The sequence below is a fragment of the Amphiura filiformis genome, chromosome 11 (assembly GCF_039555335.1).
Source record: "Amphiura filiformis chromosome 11, Afil_fr2py, whole genome shotgun sequence".
Taxonomy (NCBI): domain Eukaryota; kingdom Metazoa; phylum Echinodermata; class Ophiuroidea; order Amphilepidida; family Amphiuridae; genus Amphiura; species Amphiura filiformis.
In genome coordinates this window covers 37,826,093-37,853,713 of record NC_092638.1, presented here as the reverse complement: position 1 = coordinate 37,853,713, position 27,621 = coordinate 37,826,093, and the positions used below count along the sequence as shown (strand labels likewise).

The 27,621-nt window shown below is 35.6% G+C and overlaps 1 protein-coding gene across 1 annotated transcript in view; it reads left to right on the top strand.

Moving 5' to 3' along the window:
• Nucleotides 1–11,915: 11,915 nt before the first annotated feature.
• Nucleotides 11,916–27,621, top strand: part of LOC140163662 (uncharacterized) — a 384,359-nt gene continuing 368,653 nt past the window's right edge. Inside the window, 2 exon segments of the mRNA XM_072186977.1 lie at nucleotides 11,916–12,137; nucleotides 15,376–15,424. Of these exon segments, the coding sequence (XP_072043078.1) occupies nucleotides 12,047–12,137; nucleotides 15,376–15,424 (140 nt within the window). The 5' untranslated portion in view covers nucleotides 11,916–12,046.

Here is a 27,621-nt window from a genome sequence, read left to right as displayed (position 1 = left end):
TACTCAATAACATACAATTTAACCTTTTCCATGTTTTCTTTCTTGTTAATCACTAAAACTGGTAGGAATTTGATATTGCGTCCTCTACCCTTCAGAAAGTGCCCCTCCCTCAACATGCTCAATACTACTTACATGCATAGGCCTACTAAATTACGTGCAATTTAACTTTTTCTCTTCTCTTCTCTCTTCAATTTTTCTCACTTTCTTTTCTTTTTTCTCTCCTTTCCCCCTTTTTTCTACTTGTCAGTCACTAAAGTACTGGGGGAAATATATATGATATTGCGTCACACACCCTTCAGAACCCCCCCATGATTGATGCACATGTTCGCCATAGGCCTACATCCGGCACAAGCGCCTGCGAAACCTTGCAAACACCTGCGGTATATAAACGAAAGAATAACGAACAAACCCAGGGTATATATACAGAACTGTACGAACACACATCGGACAACTTCCGAACATGTGTATTCAGCACACTCCGTTTCAAGTTTTGTGCATGCACAAAACTTGAAACGTATTGTCGACGGACTAAACAATCATCACCTAACACGAAACGCATTTGGCGGATAATAGCAGGACATATGAAGAACATAAAACGAACATTGACGAACACTAACGGATTTGCTAAAATACCATCCGTTTCTTATACGGAAGACCGATCCGGTGTAGTGTGACACTAACACGGTCTGGGTCAACGTACATCACCGAATGCATAAATATGCTATCCGGTGGTGAAGGCCTCACAGGAACGTATTTGCAACGAACACGGGCCGAGTGCAACGAACAAAGAACGAACATGAACGAAAGGAGAGCGAACAAACTCCGGCAATATTCAGCACCATACGAACACACATCGGATAAATACCGAACATGTGTATTCGGTACACTCCGTTTCAAGTTTTGTGCATGCCGATGGACTTAACGAACATCACCTAACACGAAACGCATTTGGCGGATGATAGCAGGACATAAAAAGAACATAAAACGATCATTGACGAACAACAACGGATTTACTAAAATACCATCCGTTTCTTGTACGGAAGACCTATTCGGTGTAGTGTGACAGAAGAATAGGGACGTGGTTACGGACATTGAATGGAAAGAAAACAAGTATCTAACAAATGAGGAGGTGTACATAGCTATAAGTAAATCAATCAGACAAGAGTACATTGAAGGCGTCCAACGCATTGGTAGTTTATGGCGTCTATATATCAGTGACTTAACATCAAGATGCAAGCTGATGACAGAGGGTCTGAATATCAGAAGTAAGAACGTTACAATTCATGAAAACAATCCGTACGTAATACAACCAGATTCCACGACGGTCCGTGTATGTGACGTTCCTCTGTCCGTGAGTGACAGTTGCATACTCGGTGCTTTGAGAATGGTAGGAGCTGAAATCAGAGGAGAATGTAAGAAAGAACAATTGCGAGTTGGAGGTAAACTAGTCAAGTGCTTAACAGGGAATAGAAGAGTAGAAATAAAGAAACCTAAAGAACCGTTACCCAGATATGTTGCTATACTCGGCTTCAAAGCCAAGTTATACCATCAGGGGCAACCCAAGACAAGCGATGTGACATGTAGTCATTGTCTGCAAAAAGGACACTATGTTGGCACATGTAAGAATGAAATAAAGTGTGCAATATGCCACAAAGAGGGACATGCAAAAGGAACTTGCCCGGATAAAGTATGCAATATACCAGATGTATACATTGCGCCTACACCAACAGAATCAGAACAAGAAACACAGTTATCACCTTCTGTGTTAAAGACGGCAGAGAACGTGTCAGTTCGTCCAAAGCAACAACAAGGACTTTTAAAACTAAGAGCTGGAAAACTGGAGTTTACTAAGAACCCTAGCATTAGAGACGAGTCTGACTCGTCAGATGATTCGCAGTCAGATGAATCTGTATATGAAGACACAAGTATGAGCGCAGTGACTCCGTCGCCTACCCAGATAGGAGAGAAGAGAAAGCAGAAAAGCAAAAGTAACCATCAAAAGAGAAGGAACAGAGGATCAAGATCAAAAGGAAGAAGAAAGTAGTTGTGTTAAAAGATGTAATGTTGATCAAATGTGAATAAACTCTAATACCTATGAATAGAAATTACGTACACTTTGTATCCCTAAATGTAAGGGGTTACGAAATAAAGAAAAACGTAACATTTTATAGAATTAGTAAAAAAATCAAGATACCGATATTTGCTTCCTTCAGGAAACATATCTTGATAAAAACTTGGAAAATATTATATCCAAAGAATGGAACATGGAAATAATCAGTTCTTTTGGAACCAATAGAAGCAAAGGTGTTACAATACTATATAAAAGTAAGCTTGATATTACAATAGAAAAAATATGTGTAACAGATGATGGTAGAAGAATTTTAGTTAATATGTCTATAGAAAATAAGAAATTCACACTGGTTAATTTGTATGCGCCAACAAAAAAGATGTATAAAGATATGTTTTTCAAAAAGACATTTCACTGGATTAGAAGACATGCAAAATATGCTTTGATTGTTGGAGGCGATTTTAATTGCGTTCAAAATAAAATTAAAGATACTAAAGGTGTCAAAGGAAACTATGAACAATGTAAAAACTTGCAAAAAAATGATTAAGCGTTTGAAGCTTTTGGATATATGGAGAAAAATATGGCCTGAAAAAAGGCAATTTACCTGGCGTCAGTTATCACTAGGTATAGCTTCAAGATTAGATTATTGGTTAATTTCTACAAGATTACAAGAATATGTTGAGAAAACTGATATTAGACCCTCCATAAAATCAGATCATAACGCAATTTCATTGAAATTGAAAATTAAAACAATAAAATCAGGTCCTGGTTACTGGAAATTCAATTCATCACTCACTGAAGACCAAAATTACAAACAAGATCTAAGACAGGTAATAAGTAAATGCCAGAAGGACGGTGAACGACAGCAATTGTCCAAACAACTAATATGGGAGTTGTGTAAAAGAAAAATAAGAGATTTTACTATTGATTATTGTAAGAAAAAGTCCAAATGTAAAAACAATCTTTTGGAAAACTTAGAAAAAGATGTTCAACTATTCGAAAATAAAATGGACAAAGATGCTAATTTATACAAAAATGAATATATTGAAGCCAAAGCAAAACTAGAAAAAAGATATAAAGAAATTACAAAAGGGACAATTATTAGAGCTAGAGTAAAATGGTATGAAGAGGGTGAAACCAATTCAAAATACTTTATGGGCCTTGAAAAACATAAAGTAGTCAAAATTCAATTACGGAGCTTAAGTCGAAAAATGGTAAAAAGTATTACGAATATAGATGATATACTCAATGAAACAGTAGAATATTACAGTAATTTGTATAAGTCAAAGGAAATTAAAGATGAAGATATTGACTCGTATGTCAATAATATTCGTGTAGAAACATTGACAAATGTAGAATCAGATATATGTGAAGGTATGATAACTGTAAATGAGTGTACAAAAGCTGTCCAACAGTTGAAAATAAACCGGTCTCCTGGAAGTGACGGTTTAACTTCAGAATTCTACAAGTGTTTCTGGGAGGATATTAAAGAAATGGTAACTGATTCATTAAATGAAGGTTTTGAAAATGGTGAAATGTCTTTTTCTCAAAGAAGGGGATAATCAATTTACTTTACAAAAGGGTGATAAAAATAATTTAGATAATTTTCGTCCAATATCTCTGTTAAATTATGACTATAAAATATGTACTAAAGTATTGGCATCACGTGTTCAAAATGTCCTGAACAAAATAATTAGTGTTGATCAATGTGGTTATGTTAAGGGTAGATTTATTGGTCAAAACATAAGAATGATTGAAGATGTTATTGAATATTGTAATGAAATGGATAATGAATGTGCTGTTCTCTTTATTGATTTTCAAAAAGCTTTCGATTCGTTAGAAATTAACTTCTTGTTAACGTGTCTTAAACAGTTTGGTTTTGGGGTACAATTTTTAAACTGGGTTAAAACCATATATGCCAATATAAATAGTTGCATTTCTATGAATGGGTGGCTATCAAAGTCGTTTAAACTATACAGAGGTATTCGTCAAGGATGTCCTCTTTCAGCTTTGTTATTTATTATGGCTGCTGAATATATGTCAACATGCATTAGAAATAACGATAATATAAAAGGTGTCACATTTAATAATGATCTTGAATTGCAAATTAAAATTGTCCAATTAGCTGACGACACTACGGTTTTTGTTAATGACATGGTTTCTGCAAACAATGTCATTAAAGAAATAGAAAGATTTAGTTCTGTATCTGGTGTTATAATGAACAAGGAAAAAACAGAAGCTATATGGCTAGGCAAAAACAAACCACCTGGTTTAAATAAAGAGATCAAATGGACGGAAGATCCAGTAAAATGCCTTGGAATATATTTTGGTAAAAATTAAAAAAAAGTCGAGGAACTCAATTGGGAACCAAAAATGAAAAAATTAGAAAAATTACTGAATTGTTGGAAAGCCAGAAAGTTGACATATTACGGTAAAGTCAATATTATTAAATCAGTAGGTATTTCACAAATATTGTACAATGCTAGTTGTATACATGTCCCTGATTACGTTTTTAAAACTGTTAATAAACATATATTTACCTTCCTTTGGGGTTCAAGTACAGAAAAAGTAAAGAGAAAAACTATTACTGGTTACATGGAGCAAGGTGGGATGAAAATGATCAATCTTGAACATCAAGTACAGGCACTTAAAATAAAATGGGTATCTAGAATGTTAGATGGAAATGACAATGCGATTTGGAAAAGAATATCGAAATACTGGTTTGAACCACTTGGTGGGCTATCGTTAATACTTGAATTTAATTGTAAGAGTGCTGATGTAAAAAACATGGTGTACAAGGATTTTCCACTTTTCTACAAAGATGTATTGGAAGCTTGGTATTATATGCAGGGAAACAAGATGAAAGATTCTAATGTTAATACAAGCACAATTTTGTGGGGAAATAGCCATGTGAAATGTAAAGGTAAAATATTATTATTCAAAGAGTGGATTAATGCCGGTATTATTTATTTGAAAGATATTATAGTAGAAGACAGATTTCTAAATTTAAAAGAGTTATCACGAATGGTTGTAAGCCCTATGAATATATTTAACCTTCACAAAATAATTGAGGCAATCCCAAGAACTTGGAAGTTACAAATTAAGGAAAAAAGGTTACATTCTTGTGAGAGAATTCCCAGTTCATTAGTTGAGTTAAAAAACAAGAAAGTTAAACATATTTCCTTACTCAAAACAAAAGAAATATATAATATTTTAAGTACATGTTTCGAGAAAACCAGTTTGCATCCAATACTGGGATAAACAATTAAAAGTTGTAGACAAGCCGTGGAATAAAATCTTTTTATTTAAAATCCGAAATAGACTGATTAATAAATTAGGGCATTTTCAATTCAATGTTCTTTATAATCTCATTCCATGTAGAAGAAATCTCCACAAATGGAAACTTAATGACATTGATATTTGTGACTTTTGTAATTGTACTGACAACTATGAACATTTCTTTATAACATGTTCAAAAAATAAATCGTTTTGGAAGCAATTTTCAGCCTTTATATGCCACATTCAAAATATTAGAGTGTTTAATAATATGTTTAGAAAAAGTTATTTGTGGATGGCATATTGACAAATCTGAATACAATTTATCAAATATTTTGATTATTTTAGGCGCTTATTCAATATATAAATCAAAAATCATATATAATGATACGAAAAAAAATCATTCCAATTTCGAGTTTATTTATTCAAGAAATTAAAAACATTGACCAAATAATTTCAAACACGAAAAGAAAGTTAAGAATCGACATTGATTCAAATGGTTGGCAGTACGGTAAAGTGTACTGGAATGTTATGTAATCTGGTCTTAAATTATGAGGTTCTAATATGTAGAGACCTGTAAAATGATAACAAGATGTATTGAACATGTAATCCCAATCAAAAATATTGTATGCCCATTATGTAAGATGATAACATGATGTATTGAACATGAAATCCCAATCAAAAAATATTGTATGATAATAATACATGTAGGCCCTTTAGCCCTGTGGGGAAATCTAGTTGGATATCAATATTCAGCGGCAGTTGTTGGCGATCTTTCGCGGTTTGTGATTTTCATTTATGATATTTATATCAAATATAATTTCAGTCTGAGCTGTGAACAGAGCCACTGATAAATAAATAATAAATAATAACTAAATTTCGGTGTTTTAAATGACGAAGATGCCATGATAGTCAGGCATGGTGATAGCATCTGGATGGTGAAAGTAGGCCCAAGGCCTAGGCCTAAATGTGAATAAAAAATCAAACATGTTTGTTTGATGAAAAAAATAATATTATCACAATAGCAATGGATGTTCGAAATGGTGTTATTCTTGATTTACGACAATAAATTGATTAATAAAACATTTTTAAAAAAAGTGGTGGGAAGTTTCGAACTTGAGCAAAAATTAATAAATGGATTAGAAGTCCATGGCCTTAACCACTTCGCCACGGCGACGTCCCGTTATTACGATGTCTTAAAGTGGAGTATTTATTAATATGAATATATGCTGTGGTCCGGAAAGAATAAAAGAATTGTGAAAAACTAGATTTTTTGGCGAATGGGGTCCAGAATTTGTATGTAGGGTATCCAGGAAAATGCCTGGGTATATTTGAAAGTGAATCTGAAAAATTAGTGCGACAGTGACAGCCATGTATGGCTGTAGCAGTGTCGAAAGATTGTGGATATCAGTTAGTGCCGTACTATTACGCTGACTTTCGTATTCGGCGAGGAGGACGATTTCGACCTCCTGGTTTGTTTACAAACAGAGAGGTAGACAAAAAACCGTTCCGCGTGTCCAAACACTCAAGTATCAGAAGGATGGTCCACAATAGCGTGATTCACGTAACCTGAATATGGATTAAAAAGCTGTCACGTAGAACCATGTGCTTCTATTGTCCAATTTTCCATCAACATTTCATATGGAAACAGTTCAGACCCAGTACAACATCATGTCAGAAATTAATATTTTGTTCTGGGTCTGATTATTCGGACTAGATATCAGTATGATTAGCTATGATTTGCCACTAATTTTGGCTATGAAATACCGCGTGGAATAAAGCAAGAATGTTTGTTTATTATCAAACAATCGGATTGACTGTAAGATTCGTGTAACTTTTTGAAATAAAGAGTTATTAAAATATGACACTTCGGACAGTAAATACGATTTAGCATGGTTTTAGATATATTTTGTACCCAGCGAAAAATATCATAGAACAATAGCGTTTTGTTCCGTGTAAATATAGTCTCGCGGTGCATCTGTTTATTCTTCTTTATCAGTCGTTTTTTTTAAAACTTGCTGGTCAAGCTACCGCGTGACTCTAATTATTCACCAGATAAAATATTCTTCTAGCTCAAGGAACTGTGATAATCACATTCTGATATAAATGTATAAGCAGTGAGCTGTAACTTTAGGCTTTCACTTAAAAAACAGGTTTTTATGACATTTTTCAATAGATATCCACGAAAAAAGCTTATTCGCAAAATAATGAATTGGAGGGGGGGGGGGGCACCGACCATGATTGGAGATGGGGTAAGCCGGGTCTGATCATGGGGTGGTGTGCACAAGCCGTTTTTCGATCATTTTCCTATGGGATTTTTTTACTTTCCGAATTTTTCCGATGGGGGTGGGGGCACATGACGCTATACGCCACTGCAACCGAGAAATTTCTGGGAAGTCGCAATAGGACAATGAATCTCAAACGATTAAAAAGTAGGGTGTGGCTGGTGTCTTTTACTTTTCCTCATCATTTCTCCTTAAAATGGACAGAAACCCTTATTAATGATAATTAGATATGAGAGGCAAACCTTAGTTAACACATTTGATAGTCAGCCAAATTGGCCAAAACCGGAGCACTATGAGATTAGGTACTAGATTCCTATACTGCTGTCCAAGGCACACTGCTACCCAGCTATTTGTGGCCAGTGGCGACGAAAGCATTCAACTTTTATTTTAGGGGGGTGGGCGGTCGGGGACGAACATATTATTACTCGAGAATCCTTGGTTGTACTGCGCCTTTTTTAGCCCAAAATGAAGGTGTGCTTTGCTATTTGATGTGCCAGTGCGCGAGACGCGCCCAAAATTGTGGAATTTTAATACCGGTACCATATTTGGGCCCCAAACACGGTGTTTTTTGGAAGATGCATTGCCTGATTTTTTCTTCCATCATGATTTTTAGGGGAACACCCCCCTCTCACAAAATTAAAATCCCCCTGTTGTAATTTTACAAGAGCAATTTTTTAATTTTAATCAACTATAGAGCAAATTCAAGATAGGACATATATATTTTTGGGGGAAAAAGACGAGAATGAACAGAACCTGCTATAACGGATTCACCAGGGAATAATAGTCTTTTTTGGTATATTTTCCAGGATATTTTCATACTTTGGGGGAGTAAAAGGTAGGCCTATCATAGGCTTCCATACAAAATGTTTTTCCTGACATGCAGAAGGTTATGAAAATACCAAAATGGACTTTTTCGATCATCCCAAACCCCATGAAAAATTGAAAGATATTGTAGATTCTTTCAACTTTAATTTAAGCTACGGCGAGTAGATAGCAAGCTTGTCATGTCAAAGTTTGATAAAAGGTATGAAAATACCAAAATAAACTTTTCCCGGTCACGCACCCCCACATTCTCCATAGTCTAATCATCAGTAGACAGCATGCAGGTTTTTGCACTAACAAAAAGTTGATAAAAGGTATGAAAATACTAAAACAAACTTTCTTGGTCATCCCCCATTTGATAATATTTGAAAAGATAGTATGCCTTTTCAATTTTTATTTTTGCTATCGTGAGTTAAGTTTCTTAATTAGATGTTTCCAAAAACGTTTGTATAAAATGTATGAAAATACCCAAATAATACCCAAACTCTCTTCGTTCACACGCCACACATCCCCCAACACACACACACACAAACACCTCCCCCCTTCCCCTCTTCCTCACACCAAAAGACCATTTTGTCAGTTTTAAATTGGAGGAAACCAATTATTAATGCTTATTGGTTTTTTCTGCTATCTTCAGTAGACAGCAAGGAGTTTCCAAAGGTGTGAAAATACCCAAATAAACTTTTCTACTCCTGAGAAATTGAAAAAGACGTGCATGCAGCGCAAAAAATGCCTACCCTCCCCCACAAATGTATAAAAATGTGACATGTCATGTCAAAAGGAGACACTTTTGGGCAGGATCATCAATGAAGAAATAGCCAAAAACCTGGCCGGGGTGATTTTTTCACAATTTGGGTTTGTTGCGAATTTGTGATGTTATTGATGTTTAAAATAGTGTCTGATAGTTTCAGACCGGAATATAACTGGCATCTTGTATTTTTTGAGATATTTTTAAAGGTAATTCCTACTCTCAACATTAATGTCAAGGCCGATATCTTAAGTTCCACTTTTATAATACCATAACCATACCGAACTCAAAAGCAATATCTTCGCTAAGGAATGTCCACAGTCCAATTTAATTGGGGGAAAACGGCGTTGTGGAGCAAAATATCTCTATATTTACACCTCAAAGTAATATTAATCTGTTCTTTCCCGTCTCTTTTTTCAAAATCTTTTTTTTCCTTCAAATTTTGGGTGCCCAGGCCCATCTGGCCCAATGGTAAATCCACCCCTGGTGTTTTTCAGCCTATTCCTGAATCAAATGCACAGAAAATGGTAGAAAACATGGTTGTCAGTGTTTGTTTTCAAGACCAGTTGCCTGCACAATGCACATAGTGTTCTTCTGTGGAACTTTCTTTACTGTAGAACATTATACATTCAGTAAAAGAAAAGAACATGTTCAATGAAATTACAAATTTACTCTCTGAAAGTTTGGTTTAGTTAGAATTTAATATCCCCCTTGGCATTATGGATAAAGGACACTTTAAAGCATCAAATGAATGAGTAACCCAGGCAAAAGAAGAAATAAAACAAATAAACAAAGACGTTCAGTTCTTTCAGCGGATACTATCGCTAAGTTGAATTTTTTTTGAAGTTCATAAGAGGCTGTGCAGTGTGCATTACTTATGAGTCACGGGGAGGGTAAAAGACTTTTTTGGCAAGCCAAACAAAAGTTTTTGCAGGTCGAAGCGGTTTTTGGCACACACATTTTAACGGGGAACTTGTTCTGAAAAGGCTCAGCAAGATGGCTATTGCGAACTAATGACCATAATATAGACCATTTTAAGGTTTACAAATTGGATTCGCAAACATTTGGCGTGTGCAAGGGAGGGGGGGCAAATCGGGGACATTATGCAGGCCGATATTTTTATATCTGATATTTAGGATTCTTAAGTCTTTTTTATTAGCCCATATTTACCGTTTTTGTCAGTTTTTCTTGAAAATTGCCTTTCCCCTTACCCCATTTGTGCCCCCCTACTACAACACTGATCATACCACATAGACCTAGTACCAGTGACGTCCCCCGTGAAATGACTGTAAAAGCAAAATCATCATTATAGGCCTGTTTCACCAGTGGTGTAGCCAGGCCGGGAGCTCGGAGGGGAAAATTGCCCCCTCCCGGCGCAGAAAATTTTCAGGAATGGGGACGGCGAAGAATAAAGTGTTATTATATGACTAAAATGGGACAAAATATTGACAAATGGGGACGAAAAAATAATAATAAAAAGAAAATAGGTGCTACTTTTCATAGTTTCACAAATTTACCTGCCAATTTGCCCGGGGTAATTTGGAAGGTTTTATCAGCCTTTGCATCTGAAGTTTGAACTCTTCAAATGAACACCTAAAAACACCTTACAAATTATTTAGAACAAAATTGTAGTTCTTGGGACAAATTAAAAAAAGTTACTATATATATTAAATTATTAATACCAGTAGAGTGAGTTTCTGATCCCTGTTTCTAATCACCTGTTTCACATCAGGTCTGTTTCTGATCAAACATTTTTCTCTTAGTGCGCCATCATAGCAACATTTACCCAAGTTTCTGAGCAAATTGGTTTTTGGAACGTTCCGTTGCTGCATATCATGCTCATTAAAACTAACAGCTCGGGAGTTAATAAAACTATTACAAAATTATTTATGATATATTAAATGTGACTTGAATACAATAAATATATTTTGTGTTTATGTTTGTTTATAATTTATGGAAGTATTTTGGTTTAACAGTTAAAAACGTGTTCCTTTCATCTAGCTATTTATTGGTTTACTCAATTATACATTACGTAACCGTTACAAAATTCAATCAACAAACTTCGCGGTTTTGATGTTTACATTGGCAGAGTAGGATGAAGAAATAGTGATGTTTTCTGCATCTTTTACGGAGTGACAGGTCCAAAGGATTTATGCAATTACTTTTATGGATTTATCTTTGGATATCTAGTGGTATAGCAACTACCTCTCTAGCGACTTTTAGCGGATATTGCTGTTGAAATTTTGGAGAGGAGGAGCCGATCAACTTGATACCACGGCACCATACGCAAATCGATGGATGTTGGGAAATTCTGAGCGAGTACACACGTACTACAAAATCTATACGGATATATAACAGTATATTATGAAGGATTACTAAACACACCGAAACTCAGCAACGGAATTAAGAGCTTTCCTGTATAACTTCACGTGGAAGTAATTGGGCATTTAGTTCAAATTTTTGTTTTACCTTCACAGCAGAGTGCAGCAGTCTGCAGAGCCAGCAGAGGCGAGAGAGAGTCTAGTCTAGAAAGCTGTCAAAACTTTGCTGGGTTGTAAATTGCAATAATATGCAAGTGTTAATTACAATGCCAACGGTTTAAAGGGAGGTCCTGAAACCCTGATAACAGATACATGTAGATATAATGTAATGTCATAGAATACAAGAATATCTATCAAATAATTTATTTGTCTTCATTGATTGATTCTCAATTTTGTCCTTCCCATCAATCATCATAATTTGTGAATTTTGAACTTGGGAATTCTTTAATTTTCAATTTGCCCAAGTCTCTCTTTTTCATGGAAGTTTTAATTCTTACGATGAGCTGATAGTTAATTAGAAATCAAGATGGGTAAAGATTCAGAGTTGCTTCATGCTGTGAAGGTGGAGGATATCCAGACTGTGCAGAGGATTGCAAGTAAACTCAAAGCTAAATCAAGTAAGTTTGTCTGATTTGTTGTGATACAATGAAATGAAATCAATTGCAGTGGCGCAACTAGGGTTGGTAGCGCCTGGGGCAAGAAACAAAATTGGCGCCCCACCCCCACCCGAGAATATTTTAGATGCGGGGGTGTGGTAGGTTCAATACTTTTTTAAGTGAGGCCGATATGGCACCCCCTAGTGGTAGCGCCTGGGGCACGTTGCCACTCCCCTTGCCCCCCTAGTTACGTCACTGATCAATTGATAGATTCCCATAGCTTGCAACCAAACTCTCTTAAAACTCTTTTCACACTATTTGGTAAGATAAATTAACTAAAATAATACCGGGGTACTGTATAGTGTTAGCCTGTACGTAGTACATATATGTATGTACATCGTATCTACATTCCAACTTTATTTAAAAAAATTATTAGAGATAGTTTTTGAAACTCTAAAAAATACCACTTCGTCCATATAAAAAGATTAAATGTGCTGGAATGCTTTAGGAAAACTTAGAGAACAAGGTCAAGTCTTTTTGAGGTACCAGTACTAGGGCCTACTCTAGGGTGTTTATCACTCTCACTAAAAAGAAAAAGGGCTTAACAGTCCCTCAGTAAATGTAAACAGTAAATGTTCCTCCCTGGAGCCCAAGACATTTAAATTCTTCAAGACCAAGCTTTTGATAAACAGATAAAATCTAAAAAATCTTTTCCAAGTACCGGTACTGTACACATGTAACTTGACAATTTTGTTTATAAATAGAATTATAAGTTTTACATCAAGTAAACTTTTCCAAATAAATTTGCATCAGGATTCCGGTCTCTCTCTCTAAAGCCTCCTTTTTGCCACAATCCATTCCTTTGCTCCTAAAAAAAATCCTACATGTACTCATCCTTTCCGATGCTCCCATGACTGAGGCAGCAGATAAAATGACCACTACCATTAGTATTGTGAAAGTTCAGTATGTAGGCATCTATCAATTATCAGTTATCGCACAATTTATGCTTCAATGATGACTTTATAATATTTTATTTTAAAAAACATCATTAGTTCAGAGCAGTGATTTTGAATAGAAATGATCTCATCAAGAATGTAGAGGATCCTACATGTACTTACAATAACACATAATTCTTCACCAAGGTCTGACAAATTGTCAAAAATTAGATGATTTTCTTCTCATCTGGGGTGCAATGAAGTAGATATATTATACTTGTATGTTATGTGCAGTGAATATACTGGTACTGTTTATTTTACATACCGGTACTACACAGGCTAGGTGTATGAATAATTTTCTGCAATGGCCTCGGTCCCACCTCCTGTGAAATATTTTTTATGTTGAAAACTTGAAAAAAAGATTAATGAATATCAGAATTACCATTATACGGTACCTGTAGGGGAGATTGGGGTTAGTTGAAACATTTTTCACAAAATCGTCTTTTTAACGCAAACCGATTACTTTCAAGAAACACTAACCATATCAGTATAAACATATACATACATGCTACAAATACAGCCTTAAACTTTATTGGACCTGCTTATGATTATTCATATAATCCAATTTGAAAATTTGAAAAAAGTGTTTCAACTAACCCCACCCCTGGGGTAAGTTGAAACATAGGGTGGGGTTAGTTGAAACACGGCTTGTAAAAATTTAAAAATAATTATTATTGTGTTGTTAGGGTTATACTTCCCTTAAAGGCACCCTTTAACATACAATCAGTGTGAAAAAATGAATAAATAAATATGTGGGAGTGCGGGTCAATACTTTGGACACAAGGTGACGAGTGTCACCATGGACCAAAATATGAGAAGCCTAAAATATTATAAAATGTACTTTCTGTGTGCACTTTTTGCTTGTATTATTGCTTTTTAACCATATTAAAGCAATATTGAAGAAATGGAAAACATGTTACAAATTTTTAAAAAGTCAAATTTTAACCATATTTTTCTATGCGATTTTCACGTGTCAACTAACCCCACCTCAAAAGTTTCAACTAACCCTGATGCCTATTTTTACATTTCAAAGTTCATTACACAAAATAAGAAATACAATAAAACTTTTATTTAACATTATTCTGGGACTTACTACTAGTGCTTATGATACTCAAAAAATAATCCCCTGAATCTTCAAACAACATGGAGATAACGCATCTTTTATGAGGGGTATAAAAATTAGTCAGTAAGTCAAAAAACAGATATTCCTTTCCCAAGCCAACACTGGTGGGGCATCAGCGCTGTTGCTAATTTGGTGGATGACCCTTACTAATACCTAATTACTAGGTGCCAGTATTTTACCAAATTAATTTTTTGTGTCAGAAAAAAATACAATGTTTCAACTTACCCCGCGTTCCAACTAACCCCAATCTCCCCTACCCCACAAAGTTCAACAGAGCTCTTAAAATTAATTTGAATTTTTGGCAAGCATTAGTCATTAAAGTACGGTACCGCTCACCGCGGTCACCGGTACTGTAAAAGTCATTATAAGGATACCGGTACTACAGTAAAAATTTCAATTGAATGAACACAGCTGCCAATAGCTGCACGCGATATACAACAATGATCGTTTTCGTATGTCTCGTAAAGTACATCGCGAACGCACAACCGTGGAAACTATAATTGAAAATTATACCAATCACGAGTGGGTTGGATTCACTTGCAGTGTTCGAAATAAGATACCGGACAATTGTAATTGTAATTGTATTTTTATAATTTAATAGAAATCATTGATTTAAAAATCAAAGCTAAGCTTTTGAATTTGATTAATTATGGAGAATTCAAAACTGTTTTGGTTTGAAATAATCATCTGCTTTAGCTTTAAATTTTGAAGTTCTGAGGATTTTAAATAACTTTTTAAAAGTGCCACTGTTTTTTTTTTTCAGATATTTTCATCCAATTTTCACACAATTTTTGTTTACAATTTTACATCATCAATATTTTGCTTAATTTATGAATTGCAAATTTATTGGACTCTTAGAAAGACTCACCAGTTGTAAGACTGCATTGTTCGTTGTACATTGTACACATGCAATGTACATATATATACACACAGTCTTGTAGAAGAAGACATTTTAAGTACCGTACATTGTATTCCAGAAGAAGCTGAAGTTTGATCTGCAGCTTTTTAAAACCCTGCTTGCTGCAATCAACGTGCTGATTATTGCTAAAGTATGGTTATAAAATAAATGTATACAAAATATAGTAGTACAATCCCATTGAATTAAATTATTATGGAAAATCTTAATATTTCTTTTTTTCAGAAAAAAGTGGATCCAAGAAATCACCTTTAAACTTCCAAGATGAAGACGGGTAAGTGCACTTATCTTTTTGAGGGGATTTATAGCGCAAGCAGGTCCAATCTGCAAAATAGCTGCCAGTATTGAATGCAGAAATTGTCAAATGATTAATGCATTATGTATAAGGCAGCTATTGCAGATATGGCCTTCTAGTCCTAAACCCTCAACACAACTTGTCTGAATGTCTGAACTTGATAAGTTTTGCCATCACTTTCTGACAGGTCACATGAATAATACATGTACCTATATTGACAACCAAAGGAAGAACATTTACCAGGGGTCTTGTCTGTCTTGTTGTTTTTTCCACAGAGTGAATGAACAACTTCCCACAATGTACTTGTGATTGTGATTTAGAAATTAGGCAAAACTTGGCCTGTGTAATACTGTGTAACACTCAGTTCCCACTGGATATAAAAATGTATATGAAAATGGCATTGGTTACCCAGGCAAGATTAATTCAAATTGGATTATCTGATTTATTAAAGAGCAGATCATCTGATTTATTAACGAGCAGATATAAATAGATACAAGTTTTTATCATCAATTGTCGCAATGTTACCAAATTTTATTTCCTGAGGACATGCCGAAATGATGTTTTCAAATTAAAACTTGTTAATTGAACTAGTTAGTAATACAAATAAACATTTTTTGCCACACAAACTAATTGCAGCTGACTATAAAGAATTTGACCTGTGTTGCTCAGAGCTCAAGTGTACAGTCCTGTTGCATTCTGGGAATGTATCAGATACTCCTCTGTTATTCTTCTTTGGTGCACATACTTGTCATCTTGTGTAGGTACTTGACCTTGATGATTTTACTTTGTTGTCCCTTATATTTTGACATGGAATGATGATAAAGTCTGCATTCTTGCTTTCTACATTGTAAAGGGATAGTCTACTGAGAAAATGTTGTAAAAGCAAGCACTATCTGCTGAAACTTTGTGCAACTTGAGTAATAACATTTTTTCCCCAAGTCATCATTTAGCTTAGGGTTCATATCATGAGTAAATTGTGTAAATTATAGTTATTCTTGCCAGGAACAATGTAGAATGCATCGTTAATGATTTCTGACATTCAAAACTTGGAGAACATTTTGCATACTCATATTGCACAACTTCTGCACAAGTGATGGCTCCAAATGCACCTCTACATATTTGTATGTATACATGTATGTGTTTTGTCTAACTTGACTTTCAGCCTCACCCAATGTCATGAAGTCAATTTGAACTTGATTCAACTTGTACTTGGCATTGTGGGATGAAATTAAAACCACTATCAAATTTTAATAAAAATATTTCAAGTGAAATAAATAAACCTTGGAAGTGAATGATGAATGAAGAACTGTGTTCATATTGAAGGGAAGGGGAACCATTTTGTTACAGGTGTCTAGCTATGACTGGCTATTGACATTAAGGCTACAGGTCGATACTAAATGTTTAAACATTTGGGAGTCGTTTACATGTAAACATTTAGAAGATTGGCTAAACATGTAAAAACATTTTTAAAAAATAAAAATTTGGTCAAAAAACAAACTATTGGAGTAAACAATTGTGGATAGTAGACTACCCTTTTAACACAATTTGAAATTGTCAAAGAAAAATGGAAATTTTAATGAATGGAGACTGTCAGTTTCTGTCCACTTTTCAAATTTTGAATCCACTTTTCATTTATAATTTCAAATCATTTCAAGGATCCAGCCTATCAACCATTTTTGACTTGTTTTGGAATTCCAATAGTTTTACGTGTCTAATAGCGTTTTTAAATGGCAGAAGTTTTTTGTTTCTGTTTGGTACAATGTAGCTGTAGCTCCTACACCCTGTAATATGCCCCTGTATGCTTTGCATGTACACATGTGTACCAAACCAGTATGTCCATCAAGGTGAGATGCGAAGAATGCGAAAATACTGCAAGGACCAGGCCAGTCTCAAAATGACAGACATTGTGCTATGTGAAATGATGCAGTGAAGCATAATTATGAAATGCATTACATCTACCACAATAGAAAATCTACAGCTTCAATTATGAGATGAGTTGACTTCACCAAATTCCTCTTCAAACAAAATTGCTATAAAAAAAAAAGAAGAAAAAAAGCGCAGTGATTTATAGTGCGCTACGCACAGGCACAATGCCACAAACCTCACATCAGCACACTTTACAGGTTGTCGCTGACCACTATGGCCCACATCATTCCATAAACCATTAAACAACAAATCAGGGACTTTGCTGCTTCAAGAGCGCACACCCTAGACATACTACAAATAACCATCGCAACCAGGATCAGCTCCCCGAGTTTCGTACGGGTTACAACGAGACAAATTAGCAGTGAGTTCCTTGTCCAGGGGAATTTCAAGCTAACTCAATTTTTCCACGAGAGCATACTTGGCATCACCAGGGTTCGAACCCGCAACCTCTCGCACCATAGTCGAACGCCTTATCGATTGAGCTAACATGCTATAAGAATATATTCAAATGATGTTACCAGATTTGGTACATGGCCCAATTGGGCCACTTTTAGTGATTTTTCTCTGTGATTTTTGATCCTTTTGTGTCCCACAATGCAACTGGAAAACAACTTTCGTTCATCACTAGTTTTTACTCGTGATTTGATGCACAACAATATGCACTTTTTTTTTTGAGCAAAACCATGCAGTATCATAAAACCTGGCTATATATGCAGAGAACTGCTAAACCCAGTGACTGCTAATTCCCCAGAAACTGCTTTTTAAACTGCTTTTCGTGTGGAGCGGTTAGTGGGTTTTAGCGGTTCTCGGATATAGTGTGTTTAAAAGGCCCTATAGTAGGGCTAGCTCTGATGCTGCATCAGCTGATCTATTTTGAGAACTTAAAAGACAGTTTTGTTGTTATAGTTATTGTGTGTGTATTGTATAAGTTTTTGATCCCAGATTACATAGGTAGACACAAATTGAATTGGTCACACTTTAGTGGTTTTTCTCCCATTTCTCATATGATTTGTCTTGTCAAGGATGTTGGGAAGGTAAATGAATAGAATTGTGTCAGGTTGAGGACATCTTTTATTCTTGGTCTAGTTTGTGAGTGAGAAAAAATGTGGCTGGAAGAAAAGCTGTCAAGGTTAACCTTTTGCTCATTGTTTGGTCATTTTGCAATAGACAGGTAAATGGTGGTAAAATGGTTGCTTATAAGGCCAAATAAAACATGTTTCACGTCCCCTCCCGCTTCCTTTTTTGAGGTTTCTTCAATTAGGCCTATATTTTAATTTTTTGAAAAATCAAATTTTGCTCTAAAAAATAAAAATTAAAAAGCCCCCTCTTCCTCCTTTGTTTTTGAAAATCCGTATGTGAAACATGTTTTATATTTTACTTGGCCTATTAGGACTTTATACCTGGATTCTGTCAAATGTAGAAAACGAATAAAAAAATCCAATGGTTTAGTTCAAAATAGTTCACAAATGGAAAAATTGTGGACCAAGCAATCATTCTGAATTTACCAAAAAAGTATCTTGATTCTTTTAAAACTTGATGAAATTCCCAAATTAGAGGAAGAGAGGAACAACTCATTATGATGTGAAAAAAAAAAAAAAGAAAGTGAAAGGGAAAAAAGAAAGAAAAATGAAAGACAGGATGCGAAGAAGAACCATGCTTTTTTTGGACACCCGGTATGTTGTCTATGACACGAACATGACCCACGTGCTAATCTGACAGCAGGTTTAAATTTCTGTGTGGATTTATCATGAGTTACTAGACTTTGACCCATACTTGATAGTAGGCCTTAGTCAAAGATCTATGGTACATGTATACAATGTAGTATTACATCACAAACTCTCTACATGTATATCGATATTGTACATGTTCAGCACTAATAATATACAGGTTATTAATATTATTTCATAACCTCTTGAATAAACGTGATGCACAACATAACATTAGTAACCTTAGAGTGCGTATTCTGCGCGAATGAACAATTACGCGCATGCGGCATGCAAGCCCTGTCGGCTATTCAATTTGATGTTTATGAATGAAGTTACATGTAAATGACTTTGCATGTTTAGTTATTTTTTGGGTATTGTGAAAATAGAAACATTTTACTTGTACCTTAGAATATCATTCGGGCTATGCCCCTCAGGATATTCCTCAGTTCCAAAGTCTTTAGATTTTTCAAAATACCCTCAAATTAACTGATATGGACATTAACCTCTATAGTAACTTGCCATCTGTATGCATATTTCTATATCATGTATTATGTAAGCCTTTTGGAATTTGCAGGAGAGCATTAAACAGCTCTTCTGGAGCCTTCAAGGAGAGCTGTTTAGAGCATTTACAATAGAACGTACAAGGAGAGAATGGTCAACTAAGGAGAGTTAAAATAGTAAAAATGACTCTCTTATCAGATTAGGAGAGCAGTAGAGAGTGACTGCTCTCCCTCCTCAAAAGGCATGACCCACCCCTTGCCAGTGGGAGGATGTCATAGTGATGATGATCCATCTAGTGATCCATTTCTGGTATGATCTTCATCCCAAACCTACTCCTACTATAAAATCATAGATCGTCATTTTTTTTTAAAGATCTACATAATAATGTGGTCAAATGAACATCAATCTCCCAGGTACATCATAGGCTTACCAATACCATACACCCAACAGGCACCCCAACAGTGGCCCCTCCAAAGAATCACATTATGACCCTCATGCATTTTTCATTTGGCAATACACCACTTCAGATGAAAGTGTGTCCCAAGATACAATGTAAAAAGTTCTCAGTATTTGTTCACTTTTCTGCTGACCAAATACTACATGAAATAATAAACCTGCTGTCTTCTATTTATTTGAACTGTTCATGGGACAAGAAATGCAAGCTTGTACTGAAATGATGGAAAGGTGGAAAAATACAAATATCTCAACTCTCAGTACACAGTTCTGTATTCAGAGCTGTTCAGTATGTACGATGTCCACTCGTACATTAAAATGACATTTGAACACTGGTTTACAAAAACTCATACTCTACAACATGACCTCACTTTTACTCTGTGAGTCTTGGATGGAGGTTTGGATGATGCCTTGGAGATGATATTATTTGCTTTGCAATGTGATGATTCTATAAAATGGGAGAAAATCTGAAATGGCAAGAAATTTAATTTTTAAATACTGGTAACCACATGGTAACAACTGGCTATAGTTTTGATTAAAAACTAAACTGCTTTTAATTTGTTTAGAATAATTGCTCATGAATCTATCCAAAGACCTTCAAAATTCTCAATCAAGCTCAGTCTATGGCTTGTGGCTGGAGTAAATTAATCTCACAATCCTCTTGTTGGGGTCTGGGGAAAAAGCAGAAACTAACCCATGGCAGTGCAATTTAATTTTTTTTACCAGGAGTTCAAACTATAATTGAATAGTGTGTCCAGAGAGCCAGGAGATCATGTAGCACACTATTATGGGAATTACAGTGTTGAACTTGATGCTGAAGATGGACCCCTGGGGAGGTCCAGATATGGATCAAGTTACCTGATATTAGAGGTCATGTTCACACCTAATAAGGCTCACATCTGGGTGTCACTCAGTCAAGTCACTGGAACACAGTGATGCCAGAATTGCAGATTATTCACCCAATTTATACTATTAAGATCAGTTGCTGGGATGGACATCAGTGATGATGCAGGAAAAAAGGCAGATATCCACGTCATACAAAAACTCATGCTCTCCAACTAGAGGTCAAATTTTGAGCTGTTGATGAATGGAGGTTATTGAACTTAGCCATTGGAGATCATTTTGGCTCATAGTGAGGTCTGTAAACCCATCAAGATGTACTGGGATGAAATTGGGCTACTTTTTGCCAAGTTCAAAGGCATCTTGGTACCCAGAAGTTATGGCAACTCTGTTCACACTGTTACTGAAATTTAGCTGTGGCATTAGTTTTGATAGTAAATCTAAATATGGGATTTGATGGATAAATTACCCTGTTGAAACACAGTGTGGCATAAATTTTGGTGCTATATTTATAAATTTATGAAGGCCTGAAAAACAACTTGTGTTAGGGTTGGTTGGGAGGATTGGGAGGGGGATCTATCCCCTGAAGCAGAGAGTGTATACTGAAAAATGGTCTGCCAACAACAACAAAAAAGTATTACCCCTCCTGACCCCCCTTTTTGGCTTGCTGAAAAAGCTTTGCACTCTCCCCTTCTGAGACAACCCATTCCATTAACCCCAGGGTGCTTAATAACATTAATTTGGGTGGGTGCTTATTTTTAAAAATATTTTTCACATAATTGCATATTATAAAAAAATGGCCCAGAATATGAATTTTATGTGAAGATGATTCTGCATATAATGATAGAGGATCATGTGTAGGAACATAGTTATGTATCATGATGTATGTAAGTTGATTGAGGCTTTCTTAGTACTTTTCTTGGGATTGTTTTTTTCCCTTTTTTTTTAAATGTGTGGTTTCATAACAAAATTCTAGTTGTATGTTTAGGCGTATAATGTATTGTTTGTATAAAAGGGATGATGCACTTTTGAGAAGACTTATGTCAAGATCACAGGGTTGCACACACACATGAACTTGTAAGTAAACAATACAAACCTTCTATTTGATTAAACTTTGTGTGACCTAAACAATTCCAAGTTCTGTCAAGTTGTACGTGCATTTAGGCCTACCTGTAGTGGGTAATAGTCCCTATACAAATGTATGTATACTTCCAGTACATTCTGTTTCAAATATCAGGCTGTGCAATAATGTGTACCGGTTTTGGGGGTGTTGATATAATGTATTAAAAGAACAGACATTAAAAGAAGATTGGAGAGCTGTGAGATGTGGTTCCTTAGAAGAATGATGAAGATCCTGTGGACTGATAAAGTGTCTAATGACGATGTCCTAAGTAGAGCAAATGTGAACAGGAAGCTGTTACGTGAAATCAGAGTTAAGCAGCTCAAATTCCTTGGTCATACTCATATCCTCCGAAAGGATGGTTTCGAGAACCTAGTATTGACAGGAAGAATAGAAGGAACAAGGAGCAGAGGCAGGAAGAGAGTGATGTGGTTATCAAATCTGAAAGACTGGCTGAAAGAAAGGGGAGCTGTACATAAAGCGACAGAGCTTCTGGAGATGGCCTATAACAGAGAATTGTGGCATGACATGATCGCCAACGTCCTAGGATATGGCACCTAGAGCGAGAGAGAGAGATATAATGTATATTTCTCTTTGCTTGGTCCCCCCTTTCCACATGTCAAAATATTTTAGATCCCACCATTTTCCTATAAAACAACCAACTTGTGGTGAACACCAAATTTTCATGAGAGAATTTGAAAAAAAATCAAGTTGTGCTAAAAAGATTCTCATCACAGATGACTGATGTTGTATTCATTAAAAATATGACAAATATGTCAGATAATTAAGATGCAAGGTTTGTAAATCTGTTGCAGCACAATGATATGCAGGTTCCAGTTCATGGTCCGTAGTACAACTGGAATCGAGTGTATATTATGCTGCATTTTGTATACATGTTTATTTGTCAATATTAAACATGGCCAGGGCATATAGTAAACACATGGGCAACCAAGGTGAACCTGCTACAATGCTAAAATTTGTAGGTGAATGCAAATTGTATTAAATATGATTAGCGAAAACAGTAAATCAGATATTCTGGTGGGTGCCTTACACTTGCATTTCTTCGATTTCCAGTTTCTGTACTGATATGGCGGGAGTGCAACATGGGTTGATAGTGCCAAAAAGTACCTCCATGAACAGAGTACATCCAGATCTTGAAAAAAATGTTTATTTCTTGACTATTGATCCATGTAGTCTATTCTCAACATGAAAATGGTAAAAGGGAACATACATACAAAGTAGGAGTGTCATACGATATGATGAGGTGATGTCTCAGTCTCATGTTGCAAAGGATTCTTAATTTCGTATTGGAAAATCGCCCTGTCCACCATGTCCATTGAGTGTGCTGCTCACTTTATGGAGCTGAATGGAGCAAATCGCCCTATTCCCCCCCCCCCCCCCCCACATATTCTTTGAGTTTTGGTACTAATTCACATCCACAAATGGTCAAAAGTGACAAAGAGGTCAAAAGTCAAAGGTGACACAGAGGTCATCATGTAAGACTACTTCAAAATATAAGAGGTTAACATGGTTAAGATCACAACCTCAAAATACTAGCAGATTGATTCTTTGTTTATTTGTTTGTTTGTTTATTTCTTTTATTCCAGGTTGTCAAATGTATTATCACAGTGACCTTTTGTTGATAAATCCAAATGTTGTTCTCAAGACACACACACACACACACACACAAAGTTTCATGCTACATGTATAAAGACAGTCTTGCATTGCATAAGTTGCAATGTTAATGCAAGGGCTTACATGTATAGGATACTACTTCCATTACTTCGAAAACTGTGTCAAACTAGGAGAACATGGTAATTGGAAATGCATCGTGTATGTAGCAAGCAATGTGTGTAATCAATTGACATCATTGCCTGCGCAATGGATACAAAAGATGTGCTAAATAAATTGCATTTCTTTGTGAGTGGGTAGTTGATGAAGGCTGTAATTATATTATGTTGTGAACTAGTTGTAGTGTATTGCATCATGTATCTGATAGAGAAGCACTTTTTCAGAGCACAACACAAAAAGAAAGTCTTCACTTCAATGACCCGTCATCAATCTAAACCTGGTCATGTTAGGCCAAGTAACAAAAATAACATGTATATCGTCCCCGCCCTCACCGATTTTTGGGGATTTTCAAATATTTTTGTTATTTTTCCTATTTGCTCCCTTACTTTATTTCTAAAATTGTTGTGATGAAAAGACATGTTCAGAAGTTCTTGGTTATCATTTATAAACACATTGCAAACACTTTCTTCAAGCTAGGGGTAAGGCTTTGGGGAAATAACAAAAATATATGGGGGCCTCCCCGATTTGATGATGCGTTGACAAACATTTTGCAATTGCAATTTTACACAGAAATGAATGGTAAAAAAATAACACAATAACAAATAATAAGGACCTCCCTCACCAATTTTTGAAAAAGTCCAGACGATATACATGTTATTTTTTTTACTTGGCCTTATGACAATCATAGTGAGGATATGTGTGACAATTTGTGACCGTACGCCACGAATCAGCCGTAAAGTCGGCCCGGTCAATTTTGTTTTATTTCGTGTTTAGAAAATATATATATCATAACCTTTAAAATGGTATGTCATTTGACTTCAAACAATATCCAGAAGCGGGGTTATGGTTTGTTGAACTCTGCTCCTTCAACAAAATGGTACCTGTGTCTCTTTTTCCACATTGCTGGTAATACAAACAGTCATAATTGGCGGTCATCTCAAATCATCCCCAAGTCAACTAAGTTCAGGAATGTCCTCTCATTGTTAATTGTTGATTATACATACATACCTTGTCAAAATACAATATAAATGTTTTGTAACCCACCACTTGATCAGGATTTAGCCAAAGCAAACAAAGACTATAGCTATTTAAGGATTCTATAGAAATAGGTAGAAGACTATTATCCTCTTCAGGAATAGGATTATTGATTGGTTTAAACGGTGTTTAACTCCTGCTATAAAATTAGAAACATGTCACGCTAAATTGAGGTACCTGTGAATACAACCTTCATGCACATTTTACACTGTAACTCAGAATACAATTTGCCGACGTAGCGGCTCATTCGTAGTGTACGGCCACATTTGATTAATACAGTTCTGTTCTTAAACTTGTTAGCTCCAATTTGATACCATACCACATTTGGGTGTCCCGGGTTATTGGCCGGCTAAAGTCCATGTCTAGAGGATTCGAACATGCATGCAGCACATCTAACGATCCAAGATCTAGATATCCCAAGATAAGTCAAGCCTTTTTCTGTTTTTAAAGCTACCTGAACTTGACTGTTGATTGAATGCTAATATGAATAATAATATAGCTCAGTTGCGCTCATTATAAAAAATCAGGCACCACCTGGTAATATTTTATTAACAATTTTTTAAGCTACATGTATTAATTTCAAAATAAACTTTGACTGAACCATGTTTGTAATACATGATCACTTTGATCAGTCATAACACATTACCATACCAAGAGTATTGTGTTTTTATAAGCAGCATGAGAAAATGATATGATTATGATACATAGCTATGACATGAAATAGAATATTTATAGAATATGCCTTATGTTTGTGAATATAACCATAATTAGCAAATCACAGTGAAGTCTAGATCCGTCCAGGGAGTAGCAAAACCGATAATGAAATGACAGGGACAAAAATTAAGTAAGGACCTAGGGAAACAGATAATCAAATGGGGACAGCTAAGGACAACACATACCGAAAGATCGATCAAAAGTTATCTAATGCACCAAAGGACATCAAATTTGGGTGTTTTTCCCAACCCTACATAAATTGTCATGCAGTACATCAAAAGGGGGGACAACACATACCGAAAGATCGATCAAAAGTTATCTAATGCACCAAAGAACATCAAATTTGGGTGTTTTTCCCAACCCTACATAAATTGTCATGCAGTACATCAAAAGGGGCACAACACATACCGAAAAGATCGATCGAAAGTTATCTAATGCACCAAAGGACATCAAATTTCGGTGTTTTTCCCAACCCTGCTAAATAAATTGGCGATGCAGTACATCTAAGGGGCGGACAACACGACGAATTCCTTTCGATCAAAAGTTATCTAATGCACCAAAGGACATCAAATTTGGGTGTTTTTCCCAACCCTACATAAATTGTCATGCAGTACATCAAAAGGGGGGACAACACATACCGAAAGATCGATCAAAAGTTATCTAATGCACCAAAGGAACATCAAATTTGGGTGTTTTTCCCAATCCTACATAAATTGTCATGCAGTACATCAAAAGGGGGGACAACACATACCGAAAGATCGATCAAAAGTTATCTAATGCACCAAAGGACATCAAATTTGGGTGTTTTTCCCAACCCTACATAAATTATCATGCAGTACATCAAAAGGGGGGACAACACATACCGAAAGATAGATCAAAAGTTATCTAATGCACCAAAGGACATCAAATTTGGGTGTTTTTCCCAACCCTACATAAATTGTCATGCAGTACATCAAAAGGGGGGACAACACATACCGAAAGATCGATCAAAAGTTATCTAATGCACCAAAGGACATCAAATTTGGGTGTTTTTCCCCAACCCTACATAAATTGTCATGCAGTACATCAAAAGGGGGGACAACACATACCGAAAGATCGATCGAAAGTTATCTAATGCACCAAAGGACATCAAATTTTGGTGTTTTTCCCAACCCTACATAAATTGTCATGCAGTACATCAAAAGGGGGGACAACACATACCGAAAGATCGATCAAAAGTTATCTAATGCACCAAAGGACATCAAATTTGGGTGTTTTTCCCAACCCTACATAAATTGTCATGCAGTACATCAAAAGGGGGGACAACACATACCGAAAGATCGATCAAAAGTTATCTAATGCACCAAAGGAACATCAAATTTGGGTGTTTTTCCCAACCCTACATAAATTGTCATGCAGTACATCAAAAGGGGGACAACACATACCGAAAAGATCGATCAAAAGTTATCTAATGCACCAAAGGAACATCAAATTTGGGTGTTTTTCCCAACCCTACATAAATTGTCATACAGTACATCAAAGGGGGACAACACATACCGAAAGATCGATCAAAAGTTATCTAATGCACCAAAGGAACATCAAATTTGGGTGTTTTTCCCAACCCTACATAAATTGTCATACATTGGGGGACAACACATACCGAAAGATCGATCAAAAGTTATCTAATGCACCAAAGGAACATCAAATTTGGGTGTTTTTCCCAACCCTACATAAATTGTCAAGCAGCACATCAAAAGGGCGGACTTTGCAGGTGAAGTCAATTTTGAGTTCAGTATTTCTGCTTTGAAAGCATTTTGCAAGTTTTATAAATTGACACCTCATTTGCTAAAATAGATCAAGGCATTCACATTGTGGTCATGTTTTTTATACTGGGTACCAATTGCGTGACATGTGCATTTTTCAAGCAAATCACATGCTTTTACAGGTTTGGTGCTATAACTCAATAGGTTTACATGAGAACCCAATAAAAGTATATATATTCTGAGAGCATATACTCAAGCGATTTCAAAAATTATACAATGGGAGTCATTATACAGGGTGACTCATATAATATACAGGGTGTAACAAAAAAAAATAGGACAAAAATATTA